Consider the following 25,339-nt stretch of genomic DNA (forward strand, 5'->3'; position numbering starts at 1 on the left):
TTGCTGCTCATTCTGCTGGACAAGGTATTAATATCCTCATTATAGGTCTCCTCAGGTGACTCCTCTGTGACTGACTGATCTTTTTCAGTGGGGGGCAGCTTGACATCTCTAGGTGGCCTGACATATCCAGGTGGACAATAGTCTGGGTCCTCCACATCTGAGATGTCAGATCCTGAGTCAATGACTCCTAGCAGCCATGATACTTGAGATGAGAAAGCAAGACAATGTTTGAAAAGCACACACAGCTATAAATTAATTATGTAAGTAAATGTCTGTGCATTTATGCACAGACATGCATGCACACACACACACACACACACACATATCATTGAATAATCAGTAATTTCATAATAGGCCACCTAACGGTTTAGTCAGTTATCACAAGGAAGTTAGAAATATAGTAAGAGCCGCATTCTTTACACAACAAATGCAGTAATGCTAGCTACCTTACTAAACTAGCTAACATTACTTTGTAGTTGCTAACTAGTGCCTACTTTATTAGCTAACACTAGTGTTAGCAAACAACAAAGTAGACTAATGCGGTGACAATAATACTTATGTCATATTCTATCACAGTTAATTAATGAAGATAATACTTACATGTATGTTGCTGTGTAAAAATTACTTCCTCGGTGATGAGATTGCTGACATCGGATGTGTAAGTTAAAGTGGGGTAGTGATACAAGAACTTCAAAATCTTACAAATAATGATTTTTTTATGCAAATGGCCTCATGTCACAATTATGTTTTATGTAGAATACCTGGAATATGAAAATATACAAACTTATAATTTAAAAAATTTGAAGAATAACAATGCATGGGGTCATTTTTGACTCCACTTTTATGTGTTAATTCACCCTACTTGTATTCAAATAAGCAGAGCCTTAATGTACCATTGAGATGTTCCATTTTAATATGAAATGTTGTTTATACAGTTGCCTCTCTCAAGAAATCTTACATTTCTTGCAATTCCCCAAACACACATGACCTTGTCTATGAGACAAACAACATGCCTCTGTCTGTAACAGCAGTTTTTGATGTGCCAAATCCTGACACAGCCTTTTGATAATCTAACAAACATGCTATGATTTTTTTAACGTACAAGAATAAAAATCCTGCACATTCCCTCTGATCTTCAGCTGGTTCAGTAAACAATCATTAGGTTTTGGCAAGACGCTGCTAAATTAATGCTAGAAGAGGCTCTACAGAAAGTTCAAAGAAATAACTTGAATCTAACTAAAGTGATAATAAATAAACATTTTATGAAATTTAACTAGTGAAAGTCAGACATTGCTTTTCAACCATGCTTCAACAGAATTATTTTAAAAAATAAACTCATCTAACAGGCCTGTTGATGGTAGTATAAACACAAAGATACCTTATAGAGCTGTTCTTCCTATGGAATAACCTAAACAATAATGGTGGATTGTATTTTCCAACAAGAGTCATTTATCTGCTCAGTCAGTCTCCCATTTCCAAACTCACATTTCTAAAATACCCTCAAACATACAGTAGAGGTGTCAGAGATCTTGTCTTAAAACATTTATTCTTAAAGTTTTCTTCCACTAAACCCTGACCCTGACCAGATCACTGGAACTAACATACAATTATGGACTCGGAGCTGAGAGGGAGTCTCAAGTCTTGAAATAATGAGCGTGCAAGCATAACTCAGTCATTTTCTTGCTCAGTTTCAGTATTATGTGCAAGATTTAGAACACCATCGTGTTGTTAAATCGCACATGATTTGTTTCCTTCGTATGGCTCTCTGAATCAATCACTCTTGGTAAAACGCAAAACTGTGTTAATTAATGCAAATTTAGCATTTAACACTAAAGGGCAAATTGAATACCCTGCTCATTCTCTGTGACTGAGCTTTTACAGGAATACATGCTAATCAACACAAGAACACATAGTGTTCTTGCGTTGCACATAGATTGAAAAAGAAAAAACAAACATCTGAAAGTTTGTATGGGGTGAAATGACCTGTTTAAGTACCACCTAACAATAAAGCTTTTGACTGTTTGTTTGACATGTTTTAGAGAAAGCAAGTAAAACATAAAGACAAACATCTAATGTCAGCTTGGTGAGTAAAGCTAGATTGCACAGTATTGTTTAATGATCCCTCCAATGTAAACAGATGTCATTTAAAGACTTTGCTTTATTTAAATATGTGGCTCTCCAGATGGAATATCCCATCTGAAGTGTTGTTCTTTGACATTTACAAGCTACCTTTTGCAGTTGATGAGTTTGTGCATCATTTCAAAGGTAAAATTACAGGCCTTAATGAAGGAAACGCTGCCAAAAAGAGCCCTGAACCCAGAAGGTATATCCAACTTGGCCTGTAATGAGTTTGGTTCTTTCTTGACTGACAAAAAACAACTTAAACAACTTAGTCAGCCAGTGCTTCCAGGCAGGACATATGTCATCACTGTGCCCGTTAGTGTCATGGTTCCTGGGTTTTGGTGTGTGTTAGATGTTGATGAGTCAAGTCTACTGTCTGCTCGGCCTCTAGGTCACCCCACTGAACTTTGTTGTGGGGCCTGTTTTTTTTTTTTTTTGTTAAAGGTTTTCAGTTTAGTTCGGTTTTCCCTCTTGTGTTCCTGTGGTTCCTGTTTCTGGCTCATTAGTTCACCTGGTCTAATTACTCATTCAATTCACCTGTTCCTTGTTACTCCCTCTGTGAATATATATCCCATGGTTTTCAGTTTGTTCTTGTCAGATCCTTATGTGGTTCATCCCCCTGTCATGTGTGGTTCCCTGTTCTTGCATTTGGACCATAAATCCTGTTACTTGCACCGATTTTTGCCTCCTACCTTGACTGCCTGCAGTTGGGTCCTCACCTCCACCACCATTCCTGACAATTAGAGGAGACATAAATACCCAGACACACTTCCAATCAGTTCTAAAAACTTGAATGAGAATGCCTTCTGAAAATCCACCACTTTCTGTTTCTATACCCTGCCCAAAAGGTTTTTCAAGAAGATATATGACCTTAGGTATTTCACAGATTGTAAACATGTCTCTGCTTTCAGGTGTCCTCCCTCAGAACCTAAAAACTAGACCGGCGGAAAAACTGTATAGGACTTTTTTGTACTGCAGTTAATTGATTTGAGTCCTATTTAAAAGACAGGGACTACTTTGTGTCTACAGGTAACTATAAATCTGAGCAAACTAAAAGCATCTACAGAGTTACCGAAAGGCTCCATCCTGGGGCCACTGCTGTTCAACATCTACATGCTGCCACTCTCTCAAATGATGAAAAACAACAAAATATGTTACCACAGTTATGCTGATGACACACAAATCTACATAACCATTTCACCAGGAGGCTATACTTAGTCCGATTCAAACGCTGATCAAATTAAAGATTGGATGTCTCAGACCTTCCTTCAGTCAAATTAGGACAAAACTGTATTAATATTTTCTGAAGCCAAAAGTGCAACACAAATAAACTTGCCTTGCCTAATATCTTCAGATTATCTCAAAACTGCTTAATCTATCCTGCAAACATGGTGAAAAACTTAAGGTAACAAAACATGGCAGTATTTGAGTTTCTGTGATAAAATTTCAGTTGGTTTAAAACAGTTCAGTGGTCCCATCTCAGTTTACTCACAATTAGCAGATGGTCTAAGAGTTTTAGAGGGACATTGCAACATGAGATAAGATAAGCATCCCACTCTAAACATCCAGTTAGAATCAGTTTGGCTTTGAAAAAAATGCAGTACTTAAATGAGAGAATATCTTTCTAAAGAAAAACAAAAATCACCCTCCACATTGTTGATAGTAGGCTGTTTGGATCAAACTAATAAAAACTGAGTGAGACTTATATCTTTTACAAAACTATCTTAATTGATCTGTTTTCTCATGTAACTGTAATAGAATTGAGCAAAAGTCACAAGATGTCATCAAACAAGAGTGTCTGATGACTAGAAAGGTATCTGGAGAAAAAGGAAACCATTCTTCATACAACATGTTTAAATGTCATATCTCTGGCGCCTCCTTATGAAAGTCAGCCACAGTGAACAAATGCAACAAAATTGTCTGTGATTTCTTGAAATGAGGCATGACTTTTCCTTAAACTTCTTCTCAACTTAAAGAACAAATATCATGAGGTCAAAAAATTATGTTTCAAAACATCTCATTGTGGGCGTAGCACAGAATTACAATGTACAAACCATCCTATGCTGACTTGATCAGTAGTTCTCACTTAAATGTTTCCCATGATATAAAACAAAGATAAAGATCTAAGTTCAACCTCTAAATGTTAAAATGGCTTCTCTGACCACAGTTCTGGTTCATCTGGCATGTAGTCTTCTGCATACTCAGCCTCTCAATGTCTTCCTGTTCCTCTTTTTTCCTCACCTCAAGCTGGTCACCACCTTTAGAGCAACCTTCACTTCCCATTTATTCACTTGTGTCTTCTCTCTCTCTCTCTCTCTCTCTCTCTCTCTCTCTCTCTCTCTCTCTACTAGAATGAGGACAGACCCCATACAAGCTAGTGACTATAACATAATATACAAAAACAAACAGACATGAGTCATGTTTTCTATTGTACCTCCTGTCTGACTGTAAACGTCTTCTACTCTTTTTATATAACATGCAGACTCAGCGGCTTTCCTATTCATATCACTCCCTTCTTTTTTTAGTTAATGCACTGAATGAAGTAATACAGCAATTATTATATAATACCCTCTTTTAAGGTCAAATATTGGACTGATAAGTATGCACACAATGCTGGAGAGGCTAATAGGGAGGTTTGGTAGGATTTCTAGTAGGTCACATAACTTGTGGGCTGGTGATGTCTTGGTCCAAAGACATAAAAAAAAAAAAGAAAGTAAGTAAGAATGGGGCTAGGCTTTGATCTTAGTAGTTATCTGAGATCTATTCCTCCTATACCAACTAATATTTCAGGATAGGGAGGAACAACTTCTTCTTTCTGCCAATGTTTAAACAACAAAGGTTCCCTGCAATTTTAAAACTAAGGCTCCCTGTTTTGTTCAAATGTGCAGTGAAAACGTGGCTATGAAATATGTAATGAAATAAGTTAATACTACAATAAATAACTGCGTGCATTCAGCTTGAAGTGATAGCTACGTCCCTCAGATAGCCTCAGTTCAATGGGCCTACATTAACTCAGGTAAGACTACCTGAGATCATTACTTAGACCAGGTGTCATTAAACTGTTCAATATTTGGAATAAAACAGCAATTGTGAGCTTTCAAGCTGGAGAATAGCATCAATAAGTCTAATTTCTTTTGACTGATGATTAACTGAATGTTAAATGAAATAATAAATAGATAGCTGAGGTGTATGACCCCGTGTCATTTTTGATGTGTGCATAATTCATTTTTAAACTGGTGGGATGTGTTCAGATCTCTTAGTCCTGGTTAAAACTCTGGCAGCAGCGTTCCAGGTAATGCTCTTTTTAGGAAGTCCTGTTAAAAGACCATTACAATAAACCAGGTCTTTCTGGTAGACAAAACTTTTTATTCTGTTGATGTTTGATGTCAAGATATGCATGCGTGTTAAAACAGTGAAATGTTCTATCAAATGTTAGACCTAATATTTAATGTTTTGCGTTTTGGAACATTAATTTTAAGTAAAAGAAAAAACATTATAGAGTTCACTTCATCTCTCTTCACCTGCTCCTGATGCTCAACCTTTTTTTTTCTCTTCCCTTGACTGCTCCTTTCACTTTCCATTTTCTCTTCACTTGTTTTGTCTCGCTCCTTCTGCTACAGAGCTACCAAAAAGACCATGAAATATTTACCAATAAATGCTAAAAAAAAAAAAAAAAAAAATGTTCGACAACAATGGAAGCATTCAACCTTCTTTGCTATCTAGAGCACTGGTTCTCAAAAGGGGAACTATGGAGCACTGCATAAGGTACTTGAGATAAATAAAATATCAGAAAAAATAAACCTTGAGTCATAAAATAATTAGGAATAAAATCAATAGAAAAAATACAAAATAAATTTTGTATGACTATTTTAGTGTTTCTCATGCCACATTTGGGAAAATCGGTTTTTCTTATAAACATTTCTGTTCAGAGGGTACTCAGCTGAAAAATATTTCATATGGGTACAGTACTGAAAAAAAGTTTGAGAACCACCAGATATAATAAATAAAGACAATGGTTCTCAAACTTTTTACCTCATGTACCACCTCTGAATTTATAGTTAAGTCCAAATAAATTTGGAAAAGTTTTTTTTTAGCTGTTTACCAAAACATATTCAAGATAGTTATTTAATCATTAATACGTAGCTGCCTCTGTTTCAAGTGAGGTTTAACAAAGTTTATCACAGAAAAAAATTACTTGTACAAATAGAGCACTGCATCTGCCCCACGCATGGTCACAGGAGGCTCTGAAGAGCAAAGACAAAGGAAGCTGTTTTCTACCCTGTGTGTCAGGATGGCCTGAATGACCAGATAAAACAGTCTGCTTCTCTCTCATAACAATCTATCTTATCTTGCAGATGTCCTGTCTTCATACAACCCAGTGTCACCTATGAGAACCACAGTGTTCCCAGTCCAGGGTCAAAGTCTCTCAGACCATCACTTGTACTCAGAAAAATACACAAGTATATACTCAGAAAAAGATAATGTATAAAGATGGATAAAATGGTTAAAGACTAAAATGATTATAATAAAAATTTGTAAGAACTGTAATGAAAATTAATGAAGTGAATGATAAAAAAGATGATTATAAAGAATAATAAGGAAATTTCTTCCACAACAGTTAACTCTAAAGCTTTTTCATGGGCTGTTTTCTCATGCATCCATCATCAGTGAAGCAGCTAAAAGGTCTGGAGTTGATTCCAGGTGTAGCATTTGCATCTGTAACTGCACAGCTTCCAGGTTTCACAACAACAGATTGAAGGATGTATCAATGGACATAAAACAGATCATCCTTAGGTTGGAAAAAAAAAAAAAAAAAAAAAAAAAGAATCCATCAGAGAGATAGTAGAAATGTTAAGAGTGACTAAAACAACAGTTTGGTACATTCTGGGAGAAATAAAGCGCACAGGTAGGCTCAGGAACTTAAAAAGGTCTGGACGTCAATACAAGACAATATAAGTGGGTGTTTGCAGGATCCTTTCCAGAGTAAAAAAACAAACAAAAAAGCAAACATCCACTGATGAAGAACACGCTCCAGAAAGTAAATGTATCAGTATCTAAATCTCGTAAAGAAGCTGGCTCAGTTTGGGAACAGCATCAAGATCAACCTGTACCAGAATAATGGGAAGACGAAAGTATGGAGAAGGGTTGAAATGGCTCATAATTCAAAGTACACCACATCTTCTATTAAACATGGTGAAGGAAGTTAGATCATCATCACTTTATTTATGAAATGCTTTAACACCAGTCCCAACTGAACAATGTGCTGAACAACAGAGATATGTAAAACAAAAGCATAAAAGCATAAAAATAACAATAACATAAAATAATTAAAATTAATAAATATAATGAAGTGGTAAAACAGAAAAACAAAAATCAAATCCAGACAAACAAACAAAAAAATAAATTAAAAACCAAATAAGATCAAGTCTCAGGTTGGGATGAAGGCCAATGAGTAAAAGTGAGCTTTAAGATGGGCTTTAAAAATGGACAGTGAGGATGCTTAGTGAATGGGCAAAGGTAGACTGTTCCACAATTTAGGTGCACAGATAGAGAAGGCGCTGCCCCCCTCTGAGCTTCCATTTAGAACTGGAGAAGACCAGGAGCAGCTGATCAACTGAAATTAGGGACCGGGAAGGAGTATAGCAGTGGAGAAGCTCAGATAAATAAGGTGGAACAAGACCATTCAAAACTTTTAAAGCAAACATAAGGATTTTAAAATTGACTCTAAAGTGTACAGGCAGCCTGCGGAGTGAAGCCAGAACAGGAGTTATGTTTTCTCTTTTCTGGGTCTTTTCTGGTGCAGCAGCAATCTGAACAAGCTGCAGATGTGTGAGTAAAGACTGACTTATTACAATATAGAGGGAATTAAAGTAATCCTGCCATGATGATATAAGGGCATGGGTTACTGTCTCCAGCTGCTGCCTAGAAAGAAAAAGTTTTATCTTTGGCAGTTTCCTTAAATGATAAAAGCTCAGTTTGACTGTGGTGCTCAATTGACTTTTAAAGTTTAAAATCACTGTCCATTCTAAAACCAAGATTTACAGCTGTGGTTTAACACACAAGGCTAGGGGACTCAGCTCAGCAGGAGGGGTCTCATCTGAGCCCCTACATCCAAACACCATTACTTCTGTCTTCTTCTCATTTAAATTTAAAAGGTTTAGGGCCACCCATGCTTTTGTACCCTCAAAGCAAGCAAAAAGAGATGATACAATGAAAAAAGCAATGGTCCCAAATTTGAACCCCGGTTGACCCCACGTGACAGAAGAGCAAGGCGAAAAATGTTCTTTTAGCCAGATAGGACCTAAACCACACCAGAACAGTGTCACAAATGCCTACCTGTGGTTTTAAGCATGAGGTTAAGATACTCTGGTGTACCATATCAAAAGCAGCCTTTAGGTCCAGCAGGACAAAGACTACATGGTCACCTGAGTTGCAAGTCGAAAGAATATCATTGCAAACCCTCAAGAGTGCTAACTCTGTACTATGAATAGATTTAAATTCAGACTGAAACACTTCTAGTATACCCTGTCCATCAAGAATTTAAGCTGAAAATACACAGTTTTCTCCTGGATTTTTGATAAAAATGATAGCTTGGATATTGGCCTAAAATTATCCAAAACAATATGATCTAAATCAAGTTTCTTTATCAGGGACATCACTGCAGCATGTTTGAAATCAGCAGGAACCCCAGATGTGACAGACTGCTAAACATAGTAAGAACCAAGTGCCTAACAATATAAAAAACTTCTCTAACCAATTGTAGTTGAAGGGGGGGCAGAAGGCTTACTATGAATAACCACATCCTCTAAAAGTGATTGAGACACAGACTCAAACTGATTGCTAGGTGGTGAAAGCAAGCTTCCAATGGAACTGGGTCACCGGTGTGTTTATTGATGATGTGACAGCAGACAGAAGTAGCCGGATGAATTCGGAAGTTAGAGGGATTTATTTTCTGCTCAGATTCAGCAAAGCTGATTGGATGTCACATCACAGTACATATGAACAATGACCCAAAACATACTGTGAAAGCAACCCAGAAGTTTTTTAAGGAAAAGAAATTGAATATTCTGCCATGGCTGAGTCTGTCATCAGATCTCAACCTGATTAAACAAAGATGTCAGAGAGGTGGAAGGCATTAAGACCCCAAATACAAGCAACAACTGAAGATAGCTGCAGTAAAGGTTGAGCAACCAATCACAAAGGAGGAAACCCAGTGATTGGTGTATTTATGGATTCCAGATCTCTGGCAGCCGCCTGATTGTCCAATTATTTTTGAACCCCTGATATGAGGAGACTTTACATAACAATGGTTGCAATTCCTAAATGTTTGATATGATATTTTTGTTAAACCCCTTGAATTAAACTAGAAAGTCTGCACTTCAGTTACATCTCAGTTGTTTAATTTCAATTCCATGGAGGTGGCATGCAGAGCCCAAATAATGAATATTGTGTTACTGTCCAAATATTTCTGGGTCTAAGCATTTTAGCCTCTTCAAATACCACCTTTATGACTGATAAAGAACAGATATGTTTTTTCATCAAATTTGCAATAGAGGCAGGTTAGTTTCAAAATAAAATAGTATCTATTGTAGTTGTGGCAGCTACCATTGTCACCATAACTAACATGTAAACCTACCCCATGTATGAATGGGTTCTCTCTGGGTACTCTGGCTTCCTCCCACCATCCAAAGACATGCGTGTTACATTAACTGGTGACTCTAAAATTCCTGGGAGTGAGTGAGTTGTTGTTGGTCTCTCTATGTTGGCCCTGTGATGGACTGCTGACCTGTCCAGGGTGTATCCTGCCTCTCACCTGCCAATTGCTGGGATAGACTCCAGATTCCCCAGGACCCAAATTGGACTAAGCGTTATAGAGGATGGATGGATGGATGGATGGATACTTAACCAACTTTATTAACATACTGGGCCCAAAATACATAGAAATAGTCACATCTTACTGTAAAAAAAAATCTAATTATTACAAAAAAACCCACAAACACCAATTTACACCAGTCACTACAGTGAAAGAAGGAACAACACCAAACTTTAATGGGTCCTTTTTTTGTTATACTCCATCATTTATTTATTTTTTTGGATGATATTCTGTATGATGTTGTGTGTGTGCAGCTGTCAATGCAAAACTTGTTACATTTATCAGACTTATGTCCAAAAACATGTTGTTGTCATGCTTAAATAAACACAGTTTCCAACACTGTTGCAGTCAAATTACTTTATACCATTACAGATTTAGTTTTCTGCAATATTATTGAATTAAATAATTTATTGACAAGGTTTTATGCTACAGTTTGGGACTTTGATATGTGTGTAACTACGGTTCAACTCCCTCTTTTGGACCAGCTTTGATGTGGTCTCCCCTATGTGCTGCCAATGTTAATAGGGAAAGTTAGTTAAAAATCCAAACACAGTATAAAAGTCACATAAGATTAAAAAAAAAAACAAAAAAAAAAAAACTCAAATCCGATACCTAGTGTCAAATATATATATATTCATACTTATTTAGACAAATATAACAAATTTATTACCTGCACAGATAACTGAGTGAGTAGGATTTACCACCATCATCTCCATGGTAATATGTAATCAGCCACAACATTGCTCTCTCATGACAACCATTTTTTCTGCTGGCAGACTGACCTCTACCTGCAGGACAGTGTGCTCCATCAACAGAACAAAGAGCCAAAGGTGTTGCCCTTCAACATTCTTCATTTCTCAGTCCATTCAAGTAAAATGTATCTGAACAAGCCATCCACTGCTGCCCTAACCTGCAGCCCACTGGACCCAAAGAATCTACTCTTGATGCCACACTCCGTGACCCCACAGACAAGCCTAAAACAGACAACACCTCTTCAGATGGAGTGAAGGGGATCAGTGGAGTGTAAGGAGGGCAATCTCGTTGTTGATCATGGACAAACCAATTTACAGACAGACCTAGAGAATAACTTTCTATGGATACATGGTAATCTGATCAGCATGATAATCATCATGACTCCTTGAGGGACAGTGGGGGATTAGAGCCTCTGTCTTAAATTACCTCTCTCTACATCAGACAGTGTGGTCTAAAGCCTAATGGTCAGAAAAAAACCCTGGAAAAGAGAAGACAGATACGAGAGGTGAGCAAAGATGAAGAGATATATTTTTCAGCGAGATAACCCACATCCTTCTTGATATTTATTTGGTCAAATAGGGATTATTTAAGGAATCTTGAAGTAACTGAAAAAATAGACCTGCATTTTTACAGTGGATTGAATGCCAGGTAATGCATCTAAACACAGAAGAATCATACACATGTGACCGCTTTGCTACACTGCAGGGCTTTTAACCAGTGCTTTAACCAATGCAGAACTGTTGTTTACTAGACTGGTGTGAACACATAAGCCTTGAGCATGTGACCTGCAGATACAGTCACTGTGGGTATCAGTTTTCATCACTAATTTACTGGCACAAGATTTTACACACAGTTTCCAATGCATTAAGTGATTGGCTATTTCTTTACCTTTTTATGCCAGAGTTCTGTCCTCCATTTCTTTGAAAAATGCTTTGACAGCATACCCTCTGATAGTTTGTAAATACACATATTTATGATAATAAAGAAAAGAACAGTTGTTGCAGTTCAGTTACTATCTTCATCTTGCCTTTTGTAACACACAGTGAAAAAAAGGTTTACAGAGGCACCAAGATTAGAACACATTTGCTGAGCATGACTTGTTGAGCTATTTATGCCGCTTCATATGTAGCATTACATTAAAATGAACTACCTTGTTTGTGATTGTGCAGTTTTTTATATCCTACCTCTAAGTAGACAACCCAAGGCATAACCAGAGTGGCGACCAGAAGGTCAGCGACAGCCAGGCTGACAATTAAGTAGTTGGTGGTGGTCTGTAGAGCCTTTTCTCTGGATACAGCCATACAAACCAGCACATTGCCAAAGACAATGACGAAGATAAGCAGTGTAAGAAGCATGGCATAGTAGTTGTAAGGGTGCCTCTGCTCCTGTTTTGTGTCGTTGAAGCTCCATGTTCCGTTATCGTACAAGCTTTCATTGTAGGCATACGGGGTAAAGACATCCATTAGCTGTGAGTGACGTAGGCCAGGAATGGGCCCTGTGAGACAGACAAGAGACAATGTTAAAAAAATTTGAATGTTAAAAAAAAATGTTGAAATTGGACAAGAAAACAAAAAAGGGAAAAAACTGTTAGGAAACAAACAGAAAAAGAAGATAAAGAAGAACATAGAAGGATATTGCATTGGAATAATCTATTATCCTGCAGTTATCCTTTGCTGATCTCTTAAACCCTGCAGCGCCCAGTAATGCGCTCATCTTTATTTGAAATTATATTGGAGATAAACATAAAAACCTTAAGTGAATTTAAGTGAAAATTATTACATTAGGAGATGAATCCATTGTGGCCCTCCACCTGATTAAAAGTTTGCATTCATCTCAGAAATGTGAGCAGTGCAGGAATGAGCTGTGCCACCCAGGAACTGATGCATACCTCATTTGCAGGATTGCAGAACATGTAGTATAAACAATAACAATCACTGAATATTTTTTTTTCATGGTTTTTCATATTTGGGGACAAGTTATGTATCACAAATATGTTACAAATATGTATCACAAATAACATATTAAAAATTGTGAAAACATCTTAAAAACATGTACTGTAAATTGTTTTTGGCATAATTAGCTTTTATTTATTACACATCCTACAAAGTTTTATAAAGAGAAAAAAAAGAAAAATCTAAATGAAAGCAAAATTGATCAGACTACCCATTGCTTTGATCAATATGTATGGATTTTTAAAGTAGGCCAACACTGTTTCTTTTTTCATTTAAGGAATCTCCGATTTGATATGTCTTGACTGACTGGAGCATGTTGAACACAGATTGTGGAGGCTTGTTATCTTGCTGTTATTGTATATTCATTGTTATGCTGATGACATGTTTGCTATGTTTGCTCTTTGTCTTGTTTCTCATTGCATTTTTTTGCAATGAGACTGTGCACATTGTCCTGTTTGGGGTGGTATGTTATTTGTGGGGATTTTCATATCAAACCAACCTCCTTATGAATGCCAAAATGCCAAGACACAAGGTTTCTAAGGAGAACATAGAATCATAATGACATAATCAATATTTTTCACTTCCCTTGTCAGCAGTTGTAACATCAAAGCAGATTGCTTTATATTGACCCACTGCTAATATCACATCAGTGTCGGTCTGATGGTTACTTTTATTGAGCCAAACGTGTGCAAGATAGACAGCCGGTCATCAGTAGATCTCACACTTTCCAAAAGAATCAACAACTTCTCAGTGAAAAACAAAAATTAGGAAGCAATGATCTCTTCACAACTTTTTCTAAAAATAGAATGAGCAACGGTAAGGGTCGCTAAAATGAAGAAACAGAATAGTAGGAATAGAAGTATAGATACTACCATCCATGTCATGTACAGACATGGCAGTCTCACTGCTAGAGGAAGTAAACAGAGTGTCTTCCCTTAACAGGCAGATCACATCAAGAAAGCCTATTTAGAAATATTATGCCAGAAAAAAAAAACAAAACAAACAACAAAAAAAAATATACCACATGTTTTCTGTCAAATTGACTAGGACAAGCATGTTTCTAACATTTCACATTCATCTCAAAGGAATAAAAATATATGACTTTGAAAAGAATGTTTTTATTGTGCTAAGGGATTGCGTCAGAAACCAGCCACAACTCATCATCATGTGTCATCACAGAAAACCCCATAATAACCTCATGACAGTCAGTCTTTTCAGCTTCCTTATTTTAAGTTTCCTTGACACAAATTTTCCTGAGGTTATATGAAAAATCTGTTTATCGTGATGTTTGCTTTATAGTGTTCTTTGTACAATCATAATATCACAGTTTCTCAGTAAATATGGTACTTCTTACCATACTGTTCTTAGCTTTGTTGTCGTCATACTGTGATCTCACCTCTGCAAGCTTAATAGAGTATAATAGAGCTGTATGACATCTCTTAAGAGAAAAGAAAAAAATCCCCACACCTGTCATGACTAAAGCTCATGTGCTTCCCTGATTTTTGGGCTGTAACATGCTGTTACATGTTCAGCAGACTTTCAAGCTGTTGCTCACAACGTAATTCTTTCTAAATTCTCAAATGTATTCAAATCATTTTACCTCTGGAGTCTATCTTTAAAAACTCAAAATGACGTTCTTACTCTTAAAAAGTATTATTGGAAACTGTCTTTGTTGTTTGCTTTTAGGTTATGACTGTTAATGCAACTCCTGCCACGAGCTAAGCTCAACTAAAACACATCTTCTCACCATAAATTGTACTCAAGTAGAATTTAAAATAATTCCAAAATCAGTTTGGTAAACCCTGGTTTTTATTATATAAACCATTGTTTTGTATGTTTTATAATGGTATCATTACTGAAAGTCATTTTCTCATCAGGGTTTTTGTCATTAGAAATGTCTGAAAACACCCTCTGGAGCATAATAAGGAGCACTTGAATTGCCTTTAGCAGAAGAGCTGTTACCCATTGACTCATAAAGGCCACATTTTTGTGGCTGATTTTGTGCCCTTTGCAGCCATAACTAGAGCACCTGGTATTTTTATTTTGAGGTCCTTGGAAATCTCTGTTCACTGGGGCATTGCAAAGGACAGACTGGGGATTTTTAATAGGGTATGGTACATCTAATCCACAGTACATTTGAATGTCACGGCACTGATGAGATTACTTATACTTTAAAGACATTCACACACTTTATCTGGCCTTATGCCTATCTTTGGTGTATACACATTTATGCAACCATTTAAAAAAAAATCTTTTTAAATTTTTTAAATCTTCACCAGAGGAGGGCAGGAAAGCATTAGAAGAAGGGGAAAAAAAAAAGAAGGATTAAATGAGAGTTAGTGAAAGTGGAAGGAGAGGGAATCAGTGAGCGAAGCATGTTCCTATTAGGATGTGTATGTATTGCTCTGGGGCACCAGTCTTTGTGTGTGTGCCCTGTAGATGGCCTGAGATGTCTAATCATATTTATTTGCCCATTCTACTTCCTTGGTTACAATACCACTGCAATATTTGCAATGGTACTCATTGCTGACCTGAAAGCTGGTGCTTGCTTGGACACAAAAATCTCAGCATTTACCAACATGCCTTGGATACATAAACATCGTCAGACCTCTTTAACCAGGACATGTGCCCCAGTAAAAGAGGTCTGTGTCCTGGTATAATCTCAGGAGTTAACCATCCAGCAGTGAGAAATAAGATGATAATAACAGTAACAAGGACAATAAACAGTTAGACTAATATGTAATTCAAGTTTATGAAAATACAAGCTTGGGGGACAATGGTTTAGTCCACACCTACCTACACCGAGCGTTTCAGCTGAGCTATGTAACCTGCAGGTATGATGAGTGATCGGACAGCTACAGGAGGCAGGGAAAAGTCATGTCTTTCCCCATAACAGAAAATCAGACTCCCAAAAAATAAAAGAAAGGAGAGAAAGTGAAGTGAGAAACACCTGTTTCCTGATGTCTTTGAAAAGAGAGGGTCAGTTTTATAAGGTGTGCATCAATAAAGGGGCACGTACCCCTTTTTATAAGTGCTTGTAGCCCTGGGTTGACATTCTCAAACGGATTTCTTCCACATACAATGCAAGGACAGTACAGAGAGGTACCTCACTGAGTATTCAGAGAATGAGGCCTGAAAGATATAGATAAAAAAAAAAATCTAAATGCGATTTTTCTGACCAATATTGCGATTATGATTTTGGTTTGAGATTTAATCTTTAAAATTCCAGCTTCTGTTCTGTTCGTGCAGAAATCATTTATTGTATTCATTTTGGTGTGTTTTTTTGCTTTGCATGTGCAGCACTTTGTGCGACGGTGGTTGTTGCAAACTTACTATTGAAAAAAAGTTTAACTTCAGAATATTCAGAGCGACACCACTCAGTAAAACCATCTTTATTCATTTTATCAGGACTTTTCAAGTTGGATTGATTTCTGTCCTCGGTGCTTTTTTCTATCAGCGTTTCAGTCTTTGATGGAAAATGAATCTGTGATGAGGTTTGAAAATGTGATTTCTCAGCTGAGTGTAGCTATCGCATGATGTTTAATTTAAACATAAAGTCTACCTCATCTTAAGCTGTTGAACCTTCTCACCGGGAATGGCTTGATGGGCTTTGTATCTCCCATGAGTGCAAAACCTGTCTGAGAATATGAGGAGGTAGAGTAACTTTCTCTGGACTTTCTCTGCAGTTTTGTACAACCATCCACTGCAGGTGCCTCCTCTCCCCCTCCCTCTCACTGTTTGTGAGAGAGTGGACAATAATAAGAGAATGTGGGAAATGAAACAAAATGCAAATCCAAAGTAAACATGTTTACGGCTCAGATAGAGCAGAGTAATTTTTTAACTCTCAAAAAGAGAACCATACCGTCACACATGGCCGACAACAGGAAATACGTCTGAAGCGAGTGGATTTGTGAAACCCTGGAGGCTGCAGGGTTGAAACCAGGATTAGTGTAACATGTAAATTAATCATCCTCTTTATGATTTGCTGTTCACCATGTCTTAATTTCAGTTTACAAAAGATCAATCAGTCAGCCCTGAAATCAGATATACCATTGTAACCTAACATGGATAAATCAATTTCCCATGTTAGGTGCATTAATTAAGTGCACTCCATGGAATCAAAAGGCAGTCCCAAGTGTGATTTTAAAGTTACACGCAAATCCCCTCATGGGACCTGAAGCCTAATCAAAGACTGCCACCTATGTGCTTTCATAGATCTCCTTAATAAGGTATAGTGACCAACAGGTTTATCACCAAAACCCACAATGCAAGATGAAGTACCAGCCACATACATCTTAACGGTACAGAAAGCTTTCCCTCCATTTAATGAGTCCTGCAGGAAACATAATACATTAGTAACAACACATTGAAACTATATAATGTTCCTGTTTTCACACCATGTATCAAACATGCTCCACTTGCCATCATATTGATGGCACTCTGAATTGTCTAAATAATTTTCAGTGAGAGAACTATTTAAATTCAACCTTTGATGTGAATTCAACCTGTTAGAGCTGTTACCTGTTTGTTTAATTCTTCACACTTTTTTGTATGTTAATTGCTATGTTCCATCTCCTGGCTGGGATTGGCTCCACATCGCCACACCTTCCTCACCTGCTCCGTTTTGCAGCCCTGTGGACCAATCCAGAGGGCTGCTATTGCTTCTTCATTTCAGAGATAAACGGTGCAGCATCCCCTCATTCAGTGGGAGCTTTGTTCCCTTGTTAAGCCCGTCCAGGGACTCTGCTTGATTGATGGTGACTGATGTGAATTGTCATTGACAAGTGTTGGAAAAGTGTTGAATTGTGTCCAAACTCTTAGTCTCACTGACATCTACTCTTGTGCTTCTAAGACTGTTTTTGTATTGCTGTAAATTGTTAACTATTGTTGCTGTGTGGAGACTGGGCCAACGGATTGGAACAGAACATTGTGAACCAGCATTCTGAATCTGTATTTTCATGGGAGTTGAGGAAATGTAAGTTCAGATAGGATGTTATGATCCTCCTTTGTCTGGATTAAGAGAAAAATCTGTATTTGAGAGTATAAGCCAAGATTAATTTCCTCCACTGGTACAATAGAAATCAAACCCAGGCGTAAAAGAGAAGAAATGTCTTTCACTAAAGCCACTGCAGTAGCACTCATATCCACAGACCACACCACCCCATTGAAACGTGGTGGCTTCATTGCAACCTGCAGTCTCTGACTTGTGGCAATGGTGGTTAACACCCAAGGATGAACTGTGCATGTGCAACATCCCATTCCTTTAACACACTCCACCCTCAGAATAATTCCTGACTGCTGTAGAGGAAACGTTATTGGAAAAAGCAGGAGAAGTGCATGTTGGTTTTGAGCCACCCATGCTCTCTCCCTTCTGAGATCATCTGTAAGAGTGCTGAAGGGGGTCAAAGGAACTGTGAAACACTGTCAGAACTTGTGCTTCTATCCACATTACTCCACAGTCTGGCCCCTCCATATATATCTGATCTCCTGCACATTGCCACTCCGATCCGTTCACTTCGCTCCTCCTCTTCTCTCCAGCTTCTTGTCCCCCCTGCCCGTCTCGTCACTATGGGGAGCCGAGCATTCAGCCGCTCTGCTCCCCACCTCTGGAACTCTCTTCCCCCTGACATCCGTACCATAGACTCTCTTCCTCTCTTCAAATCACAACTCAAAACACATTTGTTCAGACAGTCCTATGCCATCTAGTCATTCTCCATCTTTCTGTTGTCCTCCATTCCGTTTAGTTTTGTACTTATTGTTTTTAACTGTTTTAATGTTTGTTTTGTACGTAGTGGTTTTTAAACTATTTTAATGTTCCTTTGTACAGTGTCCTTGGGTGTTCTGTAAGGCGCTTTTAAATAAAATGTATTATTATTATTATTATTCTATGAACCAGTGAATGGAATAAACAGGGTGAGGATGAGAAGAACTGGGGAAATCCCCAGCCCAGTCCCCACTCCTGCCCTCTTGGAGGAGGAAGAGAACTGCTGAACAGTCCCCTTTTCCAAGCTCAGAGTATGGATCTCTGAGTGCTGCCTGCTGAAAGTCCATCTATCACCACATTTCCCATTATGTCTGCCTCTTCCTCCCTTCTGGAGGGTAAGGGGTTCTAATTGACACAGCAGCAGCAGCAAGAGACTTCTTGCCCCACTACTTTAGTCCATGTAGAGCCTGCTAGGGTGCCACAGGCATCTCAGGTGACTGGATGCTGGACCCCCTGTAACTACCACTACACCCTCTGGCAGCTAGAGGGTTCGTTTCACAGAAAAAAAGTCTTCTTGACTCTTCTATCTTTTTAAATTTATTTTTTCTCATATACTAACACCACTCACACTATATAATGTTAACCCTGGTACATCATTATATTGCTTGTTGCTGTCAGTTTAGGTCAGACAAAGGCTTGAAGAAGAATATAATTTAAATTTTAAATACTATTAACATCACAGTTTAATAAAGCAAAATTGTCAGGGTTTAAATAGTAAGGTTTAATTACCCTGACAAAAATAGTTCTTTCCACATCTGTATTGCCTTTATTGTATTACCATTGTATTATTATTATATTTTTCAGCAAAAATATTTCCTACCTTTAAAAAAAAACCTTTTTTGTTCTTTTTTTTGTCATTTCCCTAGCAAACATAATCACTTTGTGATTCTCAAAGAAAAAAAGAGTGGGTTACGAAGAGGGAAAAAAAACATGCAATGTCACAACACTGTCCATTATCATGTTTGATATTTTGAGGTGAAGCAGCAATTATGGCCTTTCACTGATTTGTCTTGTTTGACTTACATTTTTCACATGGAAAACAAACCTGGTAGCCAGAAAACTTAAACCAAATGTGAAAACAAAGATATTAGGTTGAGCTATGCTGTTGAAATAATATAGAAACTGTTGCACCAGTTACATTAGTTACTATAATGAAGTATACAGTGTGATTTCAAATTTTACTATAGGGCATTTCAGGCATTTTGACTTTGTGTTGGATGTCAGTGCTGCTGAATACTGAAATGGGTGAACTGAATAGCACTAATAAACTTATTAAAAAGTTAAACATAGCTTGGCATGCACTGGTCCTGTTTTACTAGTAATTTAACTTTACTCACACCAACATATACAAATGTACAGGTCAATGGAAGTCCACAAAAGACATCTAGATGCAAGGTAGAGTTTTCTGGAATAAAAAGAATAATTAATGTCAACATAGGAATTACAGTCACATTTAATTAATCTGTTTAGCAGGTAAAAAAGTCCACGTTTGGAAGTTGGTGGGTATAGTTTGTGACGTCAAACACAAGACGGTTCAATGCAGTGTAGCATTACTGTCTGTATTTAATTATAGCCTACTTTTGTTTTTAATCACTATGGCGACTTGGTCTTTGTATTAAAAATTACCTTTCTAGAAAAAAAACAAAACAAACAAAAAAAAAAAACATTGGTGGTTGTGTTAAAGTTGTGACATGGTGAAAACACATTTCAATAGTACCTAATGACTGTAAGAAAGTCTGGTGTAAAGGATGAACTGTGAAAATTAGATGGCTTTCTGCTGCCAATGTAGGAAAACATGTTTCAGCAAGCTACAGAAGACTTAAAGAACTATTCAAAGCAACTAATGCTGTTTCTCTCAGCGCCACCAGACTCAATTAACTAAGAAGTTATTTTTACATTCTCAAGTTCTGAAGTTGCTTGTCTCCTGCTGTCCCGGTCTGCTGGTCAGTTTAAGCTGCTGTGTGCCTCTGCTGTTGATTAAAACATTCACTAAAACTTGTCAGGAACCGTTTGGCACAGTAGTGTCATTTTGGCAACCTATTGACAAGTTTATTAAAGATTATAAATATATATATATATAGTCTAAACAATCTACACGAACCATTTTAAAAAGCTGCTGTGGTTTCATATTTGCTTTTGTATTTTTGTGCATTACAATCTTAGCTGGCTTCTTGTCAGCTGAGATTGTATTGCATACTGCATTCTATGGCACAAGAGAGACCATGATTACCACATTATTCACAAACAAGTCTCAAGCTGCTGCTCTACACCAATAAAGTCCTGGAGGTTTTATAACCAAGATGTCATTTGACAATATTACAATTGAAATGTTAAAAAGGACTGTGTTGTGGTTTGACTTATGTACTGTGCATATAGTTTTATTACCTAGATAATTTAAAGTGACAGAATATCTTGTGTTTGTAAAAGTATTCTCTTCTGTCCATCACTCAGCTCTTCCTAAAGAGGAGCAGAGGCCTTTTTACATTTTTAGAGCTTTATAGACTGAAACAGCACGTGTAGACACAACTGAACAGCTAGTGAACAGCCTGAATGATCTGGATGGTTATTAAAGCAGATGCTCACCAAACATAAAAAAAAAAATAAGGGAGATTTTACTAATTTACAGGACACACAGCCGGGAACGGGAGCAACCGCATTGGGCACCATCAGGAGAATGGTTTGCATTGCTTTATTTTACTAGAGGTGAAATCCACTGATTTTAATCGGGTATATCATTTTTCATTTTTATAAACTGGCATTATATAAATACAATTACATTGAACTAAATTAAAATTAATTAGATTAAAGTGGGTTGAATTAGACTGCATTGATTTGTATTTTTGTATTTATTCATTGTTATATAATTGGATTTATAATTTGTTTTCTTTCTTTGAAATTTGTTGATTTGTTTTAATATTAATTTGCACTATTTAAATAAAACTGAAATGAATAGAGCAGAATGTTGCTGCATACTATTTTCTTTTTTTTTTTTTTTTTTTTTTTTTTTTATTCCCCAGTGTTCAGCCGGTTTGGCATACCTTGTCAGAATAACATACCATATCCTTGTCTGTCGGTTTGGACTACATTATCACAATGACAAAGCTATGAATGCCCTTTTGATAGGTGGTGTGCAAGGAAAAAATATGGTTTATGAAGAGGTATGCTGTTTTGATTGATGTATTACAGTGATATGTGATATTTATTTAAGCTATAGTATTTTCAAAGTTAAACATTACATTCAATGTTAAGGCATTTTGAGAGAAGGTGCTGGATGCTTTTAACTTGATTCTACAATACATGCTTAAACAACATTACAACCTCACTTGCTAAAAGATTAACAGGATAAAAACTGTGTTATAAGTACTGTTTCAAACATTTCATCTGAGTAAATTTCCCTTCGAGTTTTAGTCCTACTAGAGATGCACTATGCAATACTCTACAGTATAATACACAAAACTAGCTGCTAGTGGCTTTACAGTTGGCTGTATTCCAAGCAATCAGATATACAGTATGCTGACTTTTGTTTGTGCTTATGCACCAAACAACAGTTCGAAATACCCACCCTTTTTGGAGTTCTTGGATGGGATGGTGGAGGGCACCCCTTTTGGACTCTCATTATGCTGCGTGACTTCACTGCTCACATGGGCAATGACAGTGAGACCTGGAGGGCCATGGTTGGGAGGAACAGCCCCCCTGATCTGAATCCAAGTGGACTTCTGCAGATTGTCTACAAGTATGGATCATTAATCATGGATTGTCTGTAACGAACACCATCTTCAGGCATAAGTGTGTCCACATGTGCACTTGGCACCCGGACATTCTAGGCCGCAATTTGATGATTGATTTTGTAGTCATATCATCTGACGGATGCCACATGTCTTGGACACTTGGGTGAATAGAGGGGCGGAGCTGTCAACTGATTACCTCCTGGTGGTGAGTTGGCTTAGATGGTGGGGGAGGATGCTGTTCAGGCCTGGCAGACCCAAACGTGTTGTGAGGGTCTGCTGGGAACGCCTGGTGGGGTTCCCTGTCAGAAAGATGTTCAACTCCGGCAATCAATCTCCAGCAGAGCTTCAACCATGTCCCAGGTGAGGCGGGGGACATTGGGTCTGAGTAGGCTGTGTCCCGTGCCTCTGTTGTTGAGGTGACCAATTAGAGCTGTTTTTGGCTTTTTTGTACAGTGACCAGAAAGTGCAAAACAAATTTACATCCAGTGAAACACTTTTAAATTTTGGCAGTACAAATTTACGTTGACGCAAAACACTTTCATAAGTTTACCGAAACACTTTTACAAATTTACCAAAACACTTTTACAAAGATATGACCCGGAAGTGATATCGTGAGGGTGGGGACAAGACAGGAAACTACTCAGACTTTGGTAAAGTTAGAAAGATATTCATAGATTCTGGATTAATAGCTCATCTATGGAAAATTGCTTCTCCAAAACCGACACAACATCGCAATCACAGCAACGTAGACTGCGAGCTACAGTCGTATTTTCCTCGAAACGAGCCGTCCTCTGAGCTGGGAGACTTGCATTGGGCCTGTGGGACTCCAAAGTCTGACCTCGACTCAGGACGTTGTGTGTTGGTGGAGGAAATTCTTTGAAGACCTCCTTAATCCCACTGACACGTCTTCCATGGTCGATGGTCACATTTTTTGTGAGGATGATTTTACTGTATATTTTATTTTATTTTATTTTATTTTTTTATTTTATTTTATATTTTACTGTATATGCCTCATCTAGATGTCCACTATCAAAAGGCTTGGTAATTTTTCCCTTGTTTCCATAACCCCTGCTAAACTAACAGTTGCGACACCAACATTAGCTTAATGCAGGGGCAACTAACTTCTTTCCATTTGGCCTTTTAAAGCAGTGCTCTTAATGTAAGGTTAGAACTGTGCATCATTATTATTCTGCTGATGCTGGAAAACCACAGATTAATGATTGTGTTTTGTAATTTTGTGCAGGCTGCAAATCCTCAACTATGTTCTCACTTAATTGTGGTGTAGTAGGCCACATAAAAGATTTCCACACATCTACTTATCAATACAAAATAAGTATTGTATTCCATAAAGTGTGTCCTCTTAGTTCCAGTTATAAGCATTTGAGATCCTCAGCACATGCAATTTAAGATGCTGGTGAGATAAAGTACAGATGCTATTTGTACTGCCATACTTCTGTTTTTCAGTTTGAGGGGTACAAAGGTGAAAATGTGAATGCACAGAAGGTCAAGAGCGCTCTCTGTTAAGTAGTTCTATATGTGTCCTTATCAAATATTTAGCATCAAAAGAAGACAGCTCCACAGTTTTATCCCCCATTTATTCTATTTGTGTGCACTTGGTTTTCCAAATGAACAAAACAGATTTATATGTCTCATCTTCACTCGCATGGTAACCACTTTATTATTCATATTGACAGACGAGTCCACTTCAGCCTAAATGGCAGCTCTCAATTATCAATCAACTTTGAGGCACATGCGGGCTCCGCATGTGGATCAAATACTGAAAAGACACACAGTTGCCCAGAAAGCCATTTTGTAGCCAAGAGCTGCACCACTTTTGAATCCTTGCCATTTCAGCACAATATGTTGAAAGGACTCTATCATCCATGCAGTTAAGCCTCCTCAAATGAAAGCTGAGCCTTCACACTTTAATGTAGCTTTCATTATTTTATTCCAAATTGAAAATGCTGCAGCATTTTGTAGCCTAAGGAAGACAAAAGTAAAAATGTGGCTTGACATGCAGTCTGAATTGTGGATGAGTGAATAACGGTTTAAGCCAGCTCATTTTATATAGACCTTTAACACAAATAAGATGATGCTGTAAGATAAGCGTCTATGAACTCAGTAGCTGGTTCAAATTCATGTCAGATAACTTGAACTGGTGAATTCATACTTGCTTCATTTTTTACAGGTCTTTTGTTTCCTCTGTCTCATACAATGTTTATCCACTTTGCACAGAGACCAGCAACTATTCAGGATCACAGCCCAATTACAAAATGTATGTACTATTAATTCCTTCTTAAAGCTTTAATTATATAGAGCTTTTACATAATTAAACAGGTGGATCACAGAGCAGCAGCTACAGTGTATCTACCGTTCATCATTAAATAGGTTAAATGGTAGTATAGCCAAACGGATGACCCCTGAATTGTGAGCAGTTGACCTTTCCTGGAAGTAATCCTTAAATAGCCTGACCTCACTTTCTACCCACAATCCCTCCCTCAGATCTAACTGCATCTTCTTATTCCCAGTCGACCCTAGCACTGATCTATGAGATCAGGAGGCATTATCTGACTATGCTGGATTTCCACAGTAATGACAGGACTTTTCTCTGCTGACCAGCGAGCTACCTGCTGAGCCCCCAAGATGGAAAAAAGAAAAAAACAACTAAGCACAGAATTCTTTGTAGTGTAACTGTTCTCACTCTTTTATCAGGTAATGAAGTGGACATTTTTATTTCAAATTAAAACATTTTAAGCATCTCCACAATCTCTGAATCTCTTAAGTCATATAATGATACATGAGATAAAATCTCCATATTATTGTTTGAGATCACTGCTGGAAAGATTTTCTATAATAACAGAGTGCTTACAAAACAGTAACAAGACGTAATTATGCAATTACAGTGCAAGTGAACAGGTTATGTTACCCTGTAATTGTAAATATATCTAATTTGTAATATATCTTAATATTTAAACGGCAATTATTGTACAACTGCCTAACCTCGTTGAACATTCCTTGTATAAATATATCAATGCACTCCTTATCTGTTGTAATTAAAAGTGAAAATATCCTAGATTATTTCTAGGTTGTAATCTTTACTCTTCATCTACAGAAAACACTTTTGTGTTCGCCATCAAATCCACAACAT

General features: G+C 37.4%; 1 protein-coding gene across 3 annotated transcripts in view; it reads right to left on the reverse strand.

Annotated features, from left to right (window-relative positions):
• The window catches only part of drd2a (dopamine receptor D2a), a 55,670-nt gene that overhangs the window by 18,234 nt on the left and 12,097 nt on the right, over window positions 1–25,339 (reverse strand). For 2 of the 3 annotated variants that reach the window (XM_041995757.1, XM_041995759.1), the window contains exon 2: window positions 11,932–12,242. In XM_041995757.1, the coding sequence (XP_041851691.1) occupies window positions 11,932–12,210 (279 nt within the window). In that variant the 5' untranslated portion in view covers window positions 12,211–12,242. Of the gene's footprint in view, window positions 1–11,931; window positions 12,243–19,800; window positions 19,869–25,339 lie in introns of all 3 variants that reach the window. The other variant, XM_041995758.1, reaches the window with a different exon arrangement.

Source organism: Melanotaenia boesemani, chromosome 9 (assembly GCF_017639745.1).
Source record: "Melanotaenia boesemani isolate fMelBoe1 chromosome 9, fMelBoe1.pri, whole genome shotgun sequence".
Classification (NCBI taxonomy): Eukaryota; Metazoa; Chordata; class Actinopteri; order Atheriniformes; family Melanotaeniidae; genus Melanotaenia; species Melanotaenia boesemani.